At 41.8% G+C, this 14,277-nt stretch overlaps 1 protein-coding gene across 1 annotated transcript in view; it reads left to right on the top strand.

Annotated features, from left to right (window-relative positions):
* The window catches only part of cpped1 (calcineurin-like phosphoesterase domain containing 1), a 54,765-nt gene extending 44,653 nt beyond the window's left edge, over window positions 1-10,112 (top strand). The window contains exon 6 of the mRNA XM_085170925.1: window positions 7,046-10,112. Coding sequence (XP_085027051.1) covers window positions 7,046-7,272 — 227 coding nt within the window. The 3' untranslated portion in view covers window positions 7,273-10,112. The remainder of the gene's footprint in view (window positions 1-7,045) is intronic.
* The last annotated feature ends 4,165 nt before the right edge of the window (window positions 10,113-14,277 follow it).

The raw sequence follows: 14,277 nt of genomic DNA, 5'->3' as shown, positions 1-14,277 counted from the left end.
TAGAAACACAAGACAAGCAACAGGGGCGGTAAAGGGTAAGAGAGAGCCGGTGTAGACAGCGCATCCAGTCCTGCAGCATGTCTGCGCTGGTCCAGTCGACTGCCATCTTCCCCGGTAGGGCACAAGCATCGAAGGCGTTTGGAAAGGGAGGAGGGATCAGTGTGTGCATATCAGTGTATGTGTGTGTGTGTGTGTCCAGAGTTCAGCTGAGACAGTGTCCTTCGCTCCGCCAGGATAAGTAAACAGTCTTCCAGCCAACCCAGGTGGCCTTGCATGGAATGGGAAGGAACAGACTAAACACAGTCGTTATCAGGGTGTTTTGTTCAGCTCCAGCCTTGAGATTGCAGCTGGCGCCAAAGGGGTCTCCGCATGAGGTGATGATGGTTTTTACTTTAGTGCGAACAACTCATATGAATTTCAAAGCTGTTCTAACAGTCCAAAACTGGTCTCTCAATCTCCCGTTGGAGAGCCGTGAGCTTTCTATGATGTTATCCAAACTTACGTTCTGTGATGTTGTCATTCTTTTTGCTCAAAGAGCAGGTTCTGAGAACTCACGACCGCAGTGCACTTCCCCAAGATGTGATCGAATTTGCGCTCAAAGGTGTTATTCGAGCTAGCCTCTCCAGATGTAATCCAGTTTTTCACTCAGAGGTCTTTTTCTGAGTATTCACGGCAGCCATGCGCTCTCCAAGATCTTCTCCGTGCTGCACTCAATGAGCCCATTTTGAGAAACTCACGCCTCGTCCCATCATTTCAATCCCAGCGGGGAGCCTTGTTGGGGTTTGAACAGCCGGTTCCGCAAGGTTTGGCAAGGACTGCCTAAAGGTTGTACGTCAGTATGAGCAAACAGCACATAAGATGGCGTACTACAGGAACCACCTGAGATTCAGCCTCAGATGCCGACAAAACAGGAGTACTCCTAAGAGTCTGCAAATGAGCTGGGCAACAAAAATCCTCCAAAAGGCACACCATCAGTTGCTTAATGAACGGGTGAGGCAAACAAATTTTACCATCGACATGGTAAAATCTCAAGAGGAGCGGATCCGACAGAGACTGACAATGGTTTTAGATAAGAATAATAAAACTGTGTTAAATAATTGATATGTCACCACAAATGCAACACTAAAAAAAGCAGAGTGTAATAATAAGGAGTGATAATCTAAAATGAAGCACACTTGGGAAGCTTTAGGGTTAGGAGTAAAATTGGGCTTTGGCAGTAGGACCTTAAAGTCAATCATTTCTGAGATTTTTTGATAGAAAAATAGAAAAGAAAATACTATTCATAAATATACATGGGGTAGTCTGCATTTACATAATCCAGCAAGTTGATGCATTCTTATAAAGTTAAAATGACAAATACAAATACATAGGAGTAGGCACCGGTTTGTGGCAGCTATCATGTTTCCCCACCATATTTGAATAAAGTGGCGAGGAAAGACATCTCCTTTGACTAATTGTGTTATGTCTGTGGCCACATATGTAGTACACCAAAAGGTGGAGGAGAAGAGAAGTTATGAGTGTTTGCATGCTGTTGAGGTACATTTAAATTTGTGTCTGCACCTTCACACTCAAGATATGAAGGATCATACCTGTGTTTTATCATTTCAGATGGGATTGATTCCCTTCGCCAAAGAAATTGGCATCTTAATAAAAATCTCATTCTCTTCCTTCTACACCTCAAGCATCTCCAAAAATGAAGTCAGGCCTATAATACACAAAAACCTGCAGACATGTGCTCATTTATTCCAGATATTGTTAGAATGACTTATTGTCAGCAGATTAGACACGTGACCCTCCCGTCTCCAGATAGCTGACAACAACAGCTGTTTATAAGCTAATATTGTGCCAGCTAATGTTAGGCGTGAGTTTTCTAAAAATCACAGTTTCCCTCTGATAAACAGTTTGATTACATTCTCACATCTTTTGAGCATTTATTCATTAAGCATTAGAGCAAACAGTGTCCAACAATTTCAGATCCACTTCAAGGATAATGTCTGTGAAGGTTCTCAGTCATCCTGGTCATCGTAGTCAAAGGAGCTTGCAAAGAAAAGCGTCTGGACTTCTTTAAGTTGCTTGAAGACGTTTCACCTCTCATCCGAGAAGCTTCTTCAGTTCTAAGGTCAAATGGTGGGGAGTTCCAGATTTAAACCTAGTGGGAGTATCCCCCCACAGAGGGACAAAAGGAAAGAGTTCGGGTTTGAGGTTAATCGAAACAAAAGTCAAATGTTATTCAACTCATTCTTCTTGCTTCCTCCACTTCCGTACCATTGATTCATTAATGTTGAATTCTGTCGCAGCTTCCTTGTATTGTTCATGGATTATCTCAGGTGTTCTCCTGAATGAAGTTTGGTCCATTTACAGCATCCTGCCATGTGATTGCATTTCTCACTAACCATCGGAAACCCTCGCGTTAACTTTTATCGAGTGGAAGAAAGTTCGCGTTTTGGACCCAGATTACTCCGAGTCCAAGAGGGTCCTGACTACGATAGCCGTAATGCTCCGACAATCCATCAAGCGATGCAGCTTCGTAGCTTTCCAAAGTCGTACTAGAACATTTTTTGACAGATTTTTTTTAGTTCCGTGTACCACATCCAATCAGTTCAAGGTCAGTAAGCACAACCAGAATTCATACATAAGGCGCACCGGATTATAAGGCGCACTGTCGATTTTAAGCGTGCCTTTATAGTGCGGAAAATACGGTACAATGTAACATAAATCAGTCATGAATCAGTCATCTAACTTTTACTAAGGTTTAATGCCTCTACAACGGTCTTACTATAGCTTTTGTAAAAAATGGCTTTTCTAATAGTAATGTGGACTACAGAGCATCACTATATTAATATATCACAAATGGTTCACATACATGTGAAGGAAGCGCACTGCTGCTGCGTGGTGTTTTGCGGCATGTGTGGGATGCGGATCATCAGCGATGTGGCGACAGAACTCAGACGCACTGACACATGTACATATGCACACTTACACGCTCCCACGCACTTTATTTAGCAGCATTAATCATGGTATCTTTGGAAGTTTCAGAGGAGGTTCAGAGAAACCATTTCAGCTTCAAAAAGATATTTTTTTTCTTCCCTGCTTTCTCCCGCTGGTTCATTCGTCATTATTATTACAGGATTAATCCTCGTCTCTCACTTCTTCACTATTGCCGTCTTAGCGTCTTCCTCCCACCATCTCATCTTTCTGAGGTCTTTTTTTTCTGAGGTGATGAAGAAGCCGCATCTCTCATGTGGATACTGTAGCAAATCCAGAATTTCCACAGTCGGCCTCGATAACTGAGTCATCAGGTGATGCAATCAAACATTTCCCCTGGTTCACACTTCTGTCACTTCTTCGCTTTGTTGTCATTCACGGGGTCCAAATAAATGTAGATGAACTGTATAATTTCTTGTGGGATAGATATAAAAACAGTAGCATGGGAAGCCTTCAGCACAGAGCACACACATACTGATAATCATACAGAATAATGAGTACATTACATGCTTTGCCCCACAGTCAGAGAGGACATTTATGGCCTTTCAGCTCTTATGTAAAACGCATTAAATAAAATAACAAGGACACACACATTTGCAAACACAGGACTAGACAGTTCTGAGCCTGCTCAGTTAGTCGGTCACCTGGAGAAGTGGCAAGGTTACATGAAGGCTGGTATTCCTATGCACACAGATATACACACATTCAATGAATCTGTGTGGTCCATGACGATGTAGCTGCAGGCCCACCCACAAGTCACTGAAGGGTTGGACACACACGACGCTGCTCCAGGTTTTTATTGGAAATGAATTTAGCCCAGGCATACACCCATACAAGCCTTAAATCATCCATCTACGGCAGATTAATTATTTAATGGTCCATCATGTGCAACCGCTGTCCTCTCACAGCTCCGAATATTAATACAAATTTAGGTCACATTTGTATTCTGCTGCTGTTTGATTATGCAGAATGGCGGACTTGATGATTCAGGGCAATTTCACGGTGCCGACATCGAAGTAGTATCAGCGGTGGATACACAAGAGCTTTCTGGGAGGGATCTTCCTTGTCTTTGTTGTGCAGATTTCTGAGACAGACCGATGTCTTTCTCATGAACAGGCTGAAATTTATCCTCTTTTGTTGCCAGTTTTCATTATTTTTTTGGCCGGGTGTCTCTCCAGAGATGAGGCAGCGAGCAGCCAGACTTCCCTCCATGGAAACACTTGCCATTGGAAAATAGAGCAGCTCGCGTTTTCTGCCAAAAGGCGGCTGTAAACTAATTTCAACCCTCCCTCTCACCTACACGTACGTGTGCAACTTGCAAACACAAGTACATTTAGCTTTTTTCACAGTCCCCCATTTTAAAGTTAAATTTCACCTATTAACTTGACCACAAATTAGTTTTAAGTACTTTGAGGCTTCTTCGCAGGCAACTAGTTTTGTGTCACTTAGCAAAATGCGATGAAGTGATTGATTTGACCCTGACAGAATGTTTCCTGCAACTCCTGTGTTGCTTTCGCAGTATGCTTTGGATCACTGTGCACCGTTACTATGGAGCATCTCCAATCACCTTAGCTGCGTTTGCTTATTCTGAGCAGACGGTATAACTCTAAAGCTGCTTGTGTCCTTGGAAACAGTTTTTATAGTTTGTACCACATCATCGATTATAAACTTTTGACAGATTCCCTTTGGAAACCACAAATACCAAAGTCGTCACACTTGCTTCTCAGTGTTTTACAGATGACGATATATGGTTGCCATTGTAAGCCACTCCATGGAGTCTTCATACTTTCCTTGATCCTTGATCTCAGGCTGCTGTCACATAGACACAGAGACTGATTGGTGACTGGTTGGCTTGGGCAGCATCTAATATGTCCTTTCTGAGCTCCATGTTGTGATCATTTGTGATCGTACGCCACTGTGTTTGTCCACGGCCATCCAGCGTTTTGTTTTCTTAGAATGTACTGAATTGTTAATGTGACCACTCCTAATCTTCTCTGCTTTCTCTGGTGGATTTCTGTTGTTTTTTAAGCCTAATGATAGACTTTTTCACTTGTACTGAGAGCAGATTTCAAATGTAAATACTACATTTGGGATCCACTTACAACCTTTTACCAGTTTTTGAATCAATAATCCAATTACCGCTGGTCTCCTGACCAAAAATAATTACTTTAAGCTCATGTTAAGCCACTATTCATTCTGAGTCTTCATTCGTTATAGAACTGTAGCTTAAATATTTTTGGAAATGTCTAAAAATTTGGGGACCTACTGTATTGGACCTTGTTATATCCTAATATTAAAGCATTAATCCAGTGACAAGCGTCACCTTATCTTTTCTTATCTAAAATTCTCCCCCTCAAATTCACATTCTGACCTTGTGTTTACCCCTCGCTCAAGTGAAAATTGGCCAGAAATGAGAGGAGCTTGCTTAAAAGTCCAATTGTTTCTCCCCACAAATGAGAAACAAATTTTGTAGACAAATACAACCTTCACACAGAAAAACAACTTATCTTGCACCCCTCATTCAAACTGAGGCTTGTTTGGCATGCCATTTTAAGTGTGCATTCATTTCAACTGAAGTGACACAGCATGACTGCCGCAGGGCCAAACCAAACCCTCACCATTCTTTATAATGATGCTGTTTGTAATTGAAATCAAATTGAAAATCGTAACCACCTTAATGAAAGTTTCCTATGTGACAAGTGGAAGCTTCCACAGTTTGCTTTTCCGTCTGTTCCTTTCTCTCATTTCCTTCCTCCCTTTGTAAATTTCCAGTTTTGAGTCTTTACATCATATCATATTTTTTTCCTGCTGTACATCACTGATTCTTTACCCGATTCATCTCACCTTTTAGATTATTCTGCTTTTATTCCCTTGCTTTTTTGTTTGTTTGTTTGTTTGATCATGCAACTACAGTGGATGATCGCAGAATTTTGTCGTTGGTTAAGAAAAATCTATTCACAATAACTAGCCAAGAGACACTGTCAGAAATGCAAATACAAAGGGTTTATATCTAGGTGCAAACCACTGGTTACACTGAAGAACAAGAAGACTAGATCAAATGTTTCCAGAAAGCACATGAAAGAGCCTCCACAGTCCTGAAAAAAATCAGCTAGCACTGCACTATGAACGCATACTGCAAAAGCAACCCAAAGAGTTTATGAAGGCCAAGTCATTCGCATGATTTCAACGCAATAGAGCATCTTTTTCAGTTATTAAAAACAAAACTGAATGTAGAAAGACCCAGAAACAAGCAGCCACTGAAGGCATCTGCAGCACACAGGCCAGAGAGGAAACTAAAAAGAGTAGCAAGCAATCAGTCAAGAGGTGTTGCTAAGTGGTATATAAAATACAATGCTGGGAAGCTATTAAACAGTGACTTTTAAAATATATATATATATATCATAGACCTAAATGTTGCCACCCTATTCCTGCCTTTTCAGTGATCGACGCTCATGACACATTTGGGTGCTTGTGCTTGTTAAGGATTGACCATGCTAAATATGCCCTCAAAGACAATCTTCTACCAGCCATCCAGCAGGGATTTGGTGACAATCTGTGCATTTTCCAGCATGATGGAGCACCTTGTCACAACGCAAAGGAGATAACCAAGTGGCTCCATTTTGCATCCATGGCCAGAAAACTTTCCAGATCTTAATCAAATCTATAGTCAATCCCCAGAAAGCAGGTGGGCAGGCAGAAGCCCACAAACTGATCTACTTCAAGCACTGATAAGGCAGGATTGGTTCATCTAGAATTTGACCCAGAAGCTAACGTTCTGCATCCCACAGAGAATTGTAAAAGTTAAGAAGAAGAAGGATTGAGGCTGTAAATAGTGACTCTTTGGATAAATGTGATTTATTTGCCAATAAAACTCTAAAAGCTGTGAAATATTTGTAATTGTTTTTCACCATATCATAGAAAAATGTTTGTAAAAAAATCTAAATATAAATTCGTAATTCAGTATCAGCCTGAAAAATCGAATATTGTTCGGCCTCCAATTTATTGTAAATTCAGCATCCCGTACCATTCACCACTACTTCTCTGTCCCTCCTCACTGCAGGGGTGAAGGCGGTCTTCTCCGGTCATTATCACCGTAACGCCGGGGGCTGCCACGGTGGCCTGGACATGGTCGTAAGCTCGGCCATCGGCTGCCAGCTGGGAGAGGACACCCACGGAGTCAGGGTGGTGGTAGTGACTGCAGACAACGTCATCCATCGCTACTACAGCCTGGAGCAGCTGAGGGCTCGAGGCTTAGACGAGGACCTCAAGAAACTCCTGCAGGCCTGAGCGAACACTCAAACAACGATGAAGCTGGGTGTTTTGTTAACCGACTAGTATATTTTACATTCAGCACATTGTTGCAATGTGCTGCAGTATTATGAGATCACTTGTTCTAATCAGACAGGAGATTATTCTTATGGTCTACCAGACCCAGATTTGGGTTCTCCAACGACTGAATCATCAAATTTCATGTTAATTTCATCAAAGTGAAAACAACATAATTTAAATAGTTACGAGAAGAAAAGCAGTGAATTCAAAGCCAGCAAAAATGTCAGTCACAGGTAGTCACGTGTACAGAATCTTCCAGTTTATGTTGTCTCGACTAAATGTTTTTTTGCAAGCATCTCTTGGAGGGTTAGATGTGATCTGTGCTTCCCACTCTCCTAAAAGCGCCACACAGAGATCTTTGAATGTGTTTTAAGACTCGTGGGTTCTTCTGTTGATAAGTGCAGTCCTCCTGTATCTGAAGTAGCATCACATCCTCAGGCACTAGCTCAGTCTGTCTGTGCGGTCCAGTGCATGTGTTATGTGTGTGACTTTGAGCACATCCAGAGTTTTCCATCTTTAAAAGAAGATTCCAACTTAAAACAGTGAAGCGGGCTTGGGCTTTGTTTGCTCAGTTTGCCTTTGGAACATTCCAGAGGCATGATGGGAGATGTAGCACACAAAAAGAGTATGCAATGCAAAAAAGATGAGACTGAGGGGGGGAAAGGTCCACCTCAGCTCTTGGTTCTTTAATGTAATCAGTTCAAACTTGTGAAAAGTCGGAATTTTCCTTTTAATGATCCTAAATTATCTTCTTTGCTCTTCCTGCAGTCTGATGCCTTTTTTTGGACATCCTATGCAATCTTTAACATCACCTTATGATGTGTGTATGTGTTTTCTGTTTAATGTTGTACATCTGTCATCTCTTTGTTTGTAGCCCCCCCCCCCCTCTTTTTAACAGTTATCAAGAGTCTTTTAATATAAGCTGACCTCACAGATTGTTCTTTATCATTGTCAACTACAACAAAACTGACAATCTCACTTTTAACTAAGACTAATTTTAAGCTTACTGGTTTTTCATTGGCACAGTAAACAAATACACCACCTTTGCTGTGACCACCTTAGAATAAAAAAAACAGACTTGCCCATGTTTGAACATTTATACAGTTGAGCTGCAGCTCTGGCTCAGGTTTGGAGAGAAAGTAAACGGCGAGGTTGATATCTGTGTGATAAAATGAAAAAACTGCCAAACAAAGAAGATCTCCTGGCCAGGACTTCATGTTTCATGCTGTAGTCGTTGTTTACAAATGCAGAATTTAGATTGAAGCTTGATTTTCATTTTTAATTCCAGCATAAGCTCGCCACAGACATGCTAACTTGCAACCGAAACCTGCTCAGACGGGAGTGGACATTAAAGCTCCACTCTGCATATTCACATTCATATTCATACGTCTGTACAGATTACACGCTGCGCTACTTAATGTGCTCATGAAGGCAATTTAAAGCCTAGCGTGGTGGAATGGTGGACCCCGCCACTAACAAGGGAATCTAAATGAATAGGTGATTACACAATGTAAATAAATTGGATGGCAAAGGAATTGGGACCATAAATAGTTTCTATAATAACTCGTGATTTAATCAGAATCTCTCGAAAAATTTAAGATTGCTTCATATTACCCATGAATGACTCTGTAGTGCGAGTGCTGCAATATCCACCCGTGGCTCCCAGTTACGATTTTATTGAAGCATAGATCAAACTGACTGTGATTTTTCTCACGCTGTGATGGGGCTCAGATGAAAATATTTCATCATTAGGCTGGAGCTTGAGTCGAAATTTAGGATGCGGCAGCTCACACTTCAAGCACACCTAGTTCGCTTTAATCCGCACACGTCAGCGTCTGCGCGGCAAACCAGACCTGGAGACGTAAATAAAGAAATGAAGTGCAATTGTCCGATGAAAGCCAAACTTAAGGAGGTGTCAGACCGATGATGTGACGGTGCTGCGGTGTGTCAGCGGGAGGAGGAGGACAGTATTTCCTGACCGTTTAGTCACAGCGTTAACGCTCGACTCCCTGCAGGCTTATTTGGGAGCCAACGGTCCTGGAATTGTCTTTTAAAATGAACGTTTCTGAAACTAAATGACTTTCTTTGTGAGCCCTAAATCACTCAATTACACTTTCCACACACAGACTCTCACACTCTCCCTGACCAACTGGGAACCTAACAGAGTTGTCATGGCAACCATTTAGCAACACATCTGTGTGTGTCTCGGAGAGAGACTGCAAGTGTCGGAGAGAAAGTCTACTTACTCCTCGTGTGTGTGTGTGTGTGTGTGTGTGTGTGTGTGTGTGTGTGTGTGTGTGTGTGTGTGTGTGTGTGTGTGTGTGTGTTCATCCCTGGTCTGGTGGGTACTGTAGGTGATTTTCCATTGGCGATGTGATCACTGACCTCATTTCACACTGACGGATTCTGTCTCTTTTCCAAAAAGTCGGCGTGCGATAGAGGGAGGAGGCGGCATCTGAGAGGAATGGATAATGAGCGTGATGTGTGAAAGACGACTGAGTCCATCTCCTTCATTTCCTGTCTGAGAAGGAACCTTATGTCCTTATCTATTTTTATATCCTCCCCGGTAGACGAGCTCAGCCACTTTGTTCTTTTATCTGTTTTGAGGATGTGTGTCTAAATTTTGTTTTTGTGCACGTTTCTTCCATAAATTTGTGTGTGTGAGTGTATATATGTTGGGGGATGGCATTACACATCTTTGACTTGTTCCTGTGTTGAATTCTAACGAATGACCATACTGAACAATATTACTGTGACAGCCAATTGTATTTTTATAATAAATGTTGATTTTTCTCTAACAGTGACTAACTCTGTGATTTATTTTTTTGTGTGTTCATTCATTTGTAGCTGTTACCACTTTACAAGCTCAGCTCACACAAACAATTTCTCATAGATGTGTCTAAACAGCAGTGAGATTTAGTGTTAATTTGTGTTATACAAGAACTTTGGACACTTCTGAAATCCGCTCATAGGAAACAACGTTGAGCCATCTCTGAACTCCTGCTCTGTTATACTTTAGACTTTTATAACCAAGATAGGCCAGTTTCTTTTCGTAAACAAGGTGTATTTAGTGTTGGGGAGTAACGCCGTTACGTATTTAAAATACAAAATATGAGTAACTGTATTCCGTTACAGGTACCGTTTAAAAAGGTGGTATTTAGAATACAGTTACTTTGTTGAAATAAATGGATTACACGGCGGTACTTTCCTGTTTCATATTGTGGTGGGTCAGGACTGTTTCGGTTTTGTTTGACAGCTATGTTCTGTAGTTCCAGGCGGCAGCGTTGCGGTTGCCATGGTTACAGGGCGACGCTCTCACTCTGCGTGTTTCCTGGGTGAGAGAGCGCCTTTTTGATGTTGTTGTTGTTGTGCTAAGCTAATAGGCAGAATGCAGAATGTATCATCATGGGCAGTGTAGTCCCTGCTGCAAGGAGAATGCACTGCCATACTCATTATGTGTCTGTGAGCGGGAGGTGGGAGAAAAAGGAAAAGTACGAGTTGTCATCAAGCAAAAACGGGAGCTGGAAGCATGTAAATATAATAATAACCACTGCAGCCAAGAAGAGTGCCTGACGAGCCCAGTTGTAAGTAAGCTATTAAAACTCGACTGTACACTTTGTTCGTGTTTTCCTCCGAAACAATATGTTCCGTTGGAGCAGCCTTTCAACGCCTCTCTCTGTCTCTCGCTAGCAGAGTTGACCCAGACAACAAAGTAAAGCTATTTTTCCGGCTACGAGCCCGACACAGAACCCACCGTATAGTTAGGGGTTCCTTTACTATGGTTCGGAGCCGCGGACCTTCAGTAATAGTAATAAATCACACAGCAATAGTACATTCACGTAGTTGTAAAATGCATGATAATATGTTAAGTAATCCAAAGTATTCAGAATACGTTACTCTCATTGAGTAACGTAACGGAATACGTTACAGAATACATTTTAGGGCATGTATTCTGTATTCTGTAATGGAATACGTTTTAAAAGTAACCTTCCTAACACTGGGCGGTTTTTTTTTTTTTTAGGAAGTAGAAATAGTACACGTAGAAAATGTTTTAAAGGTGCACAGTCAATGGCTACTTTGTTACACGTGTTCAAGTCCTAATATCAGCCAATCACATGGCGACAACTCAGTGCATTTAGCCACGTCAACATGGTCAAGACGACCTGCAAACTTAAATTCCATTTATTCAGAAAGAGGAAGAAAGATAATTAAGTAGTTTTGAATGTGGCATGGTAGTTGATCCAGTTGGTACCAGATGTTGATCTACTGAGATTGGAATGTACACAACCATCTCTAGGGTTTCTAGAGAATGGTTGGAAAAAGGGAAAATGTAGTGAGCAGCCATACTGTTTCAACCTGATAGGAATGCAAATAAGCACTCATTACAAACAAAGTATGCACAAGAGCATCTCTGAATGCGGAACATATGGGCTGCAGCAGCAGAAGACCACATCAGATGTCACTCTTAGCTCAGAATCAGAATACTTTATTAATCCCTGAGGAAATGATGTCCTCACAGTTGCTACAAGACAGAACAGTAAGTAACTAAATTAAATGATACAAATTATTACAAAGTTACAAAAATAACAAAATAGCTCCAATTATAAATATCCCAGTATCTTACGCAAAATGAAAAATATATGTAGTTGGCGCTGAGGGCTCTCTCTTATTAGATTGACTTTGTAATATGCGTTTTGCGCAAGTTTACAAATATCGAACAACAGCAGACTGGAAAAACAAACTGGTCTGATGAGTCTGGATTTCTTGTGCAACATTTGGATGGTAGGGTCAGAGTTTTGTGTAAACAATATAAAAGCATGGCTCCAACCTGCCTTATATCAACATTCAGGCTGGTGCTAGTGGTGTAAGGGTGTGGGGGATGCTTTCTTTACACACTTTGAGCTCCTTCGTACCAAGTGAGCATGGATTAAACCCCACAGCCTACCCAAGTACTATTATTGACAATATCCATCCCTTTATGACTGCAGTTTCCTCATTTTGTCCCGGCTGCTACGAGCAGGATAATGTACCATGTGACAAAGCTCCAATCACTGGACTCTGATGGCCTCCACAGTTATCAGACCTCAATCCACCTTTGGAATACAGTGGAACACAATATTCACATCAGGATGTGCAGCTGACAAATCTGCATCAACTGTGCAACGCTATTGTGTCATCATGGACCAAAACCTCTGAAGAATGTTTACAGCACCTTGTTGCATGGATGACACAAAGAATAAAGGCAGTTTAGTGGGCAAGAAGGAGTCCAACTTGGACTAACAATGTGTCCCTAATAAAGTGGGCGCTGAATGTATACTCCTATAAAACTGTAACGTTTAAGCAATGGTTCACTAAAGCAGATCTAGGTTCAGTCTAGAAGCAATGTTGGTTAAATTTACCCCATGATGGAGTTGGACAGCAGGAAGCAGGTGATATCTGCGCACTAATCCAAAAGGGAACGTCTCAGCTAGGGTTTTGATTTTCTGAGAACATCTCAGCTGGACGCCGCCTGGTGACGTTCTCAGCATGCACATCTTTGAGGGACAGAGGATGTTACTTGGCAACTCTTCAGAGCAAATTGAGGACATTCTGAGAACTCCAGAGGAAGTCATAAAACAGAAAATTTATATCATAATCAAAAGGACACTTTTGATAAGAACTTCTCCAATAATCAGTGAAGACACAGGATGTCCATCACCTTTAGAAAACACCAGCTTCTTTATAGCAACTGAGATTGGTGCGGCTATATCGTATTTTTATTGCCATCACTGCCTCAAACACAATCTAAGAAACACTTTTCTTACCTTTTAATCCACAAAAACATTGGAGTTGTACAGCTATAAACATTCAAGATATTCCTCAGACTGTGCAGGCCTAACTGAGACTGAATACATGAACCACCTCAGAATATATTGATGACTATTCTTCTTCCTCTCCAGCAAAACTTCATCCAATATGACCTGCAAACAGTTGCACATTTTTAATCAATCAATAAAAAAGAAAGCGGAACAAAGGGATGAAAAGTTAAACTTTAGCGAGGGAAAGGTCAGCACAATAACATCAGCAAAGTCTTGTTTATTTTCCTTGTACTCCTTTTCATTAAAGTTTGCTTCTCCGCTGGTCGTCCATGCAACCCCCTGCGGCGGCTCTATGCACCACCAGGTGTGCCTTCCACGCAGGTTGAGAGCCACGGCTCTGCAGGGTCTCTGCATGAGCACAATTGTGCCGTTCAGGTCGGAGCGAATGAATGTCCATTTCGGGCGGTCTGATTGATGTCAGATTGAACCCGCCTCGAGGACTGGTTATTTATGACATCGAAGAAAATAGAGACCCAGGGCGACATTATCGAGCAACGCCTCGATTCACATGAAAATGTATCAGACCTGATGTATGACATGCATATCGACTGTTCAAATTCTTTCTGAGTAAATATTAGAATCTGTTACTGCTGAAAAACAGATGTCATGATTGTGTGACAAGGTGGCAAACCACGCATATGAGCTTGAGCGACAACATTTTTTACATCCAGTGTTCTGTCGGGTTGAAGTCAGGACTCTGCGCAGGCCAGTCAAGTCCTTCCACACCGAACTTGCTCATCTACGTCTTTATGGGCCTTGCTTTGTGAACTGGTCATGTTGGGAAGGTGGGAAAGAGCCATCCCCAAAGTGTTCCCACCAAGTGTGGAGTATGAAATTGTCCAAAATGTCTTGCTATGCTGAAGCATTAAGAGTTCCTTTCACTGTAGCTAAGCGGCTGAGCCCAACTCCTGAAAACAACCCCACACTATAATCCTCCTCCACCAAACTTTACACTATGCAGTCTGAGAAGTATTGTTCTCCTAGCAGTCGCCAAACCCAGACTTGTCCATTGGTTTGCCAGACAAAGAAGCCACTCCAGAGAACATGTCAGCGTGCTTCACACCAATGCATTCTACGGCTCAGATGCAGCTGCTCAGCGATACAC

This window comes from Neolamprologus multifasciatus, chromosome 8, assembly GCF_963576455.1.
Source record: "Neolamprologus multifasciatus chromosome 8, fNeoMul1.2, whole genome shotgun sequence".
Lineage (NCBI taxonomy): Eukaryota > Metazoa > Chordata > Actinopteri > Cichliformes > Cichlidae > Neolamprologus > Neolamprologus multifasciatus.
The sequence above is the reverse complement of the archived record's forward strand: the minus strand, read 5'-3'. Positions and strand labels throughout refer to the sequence as shown.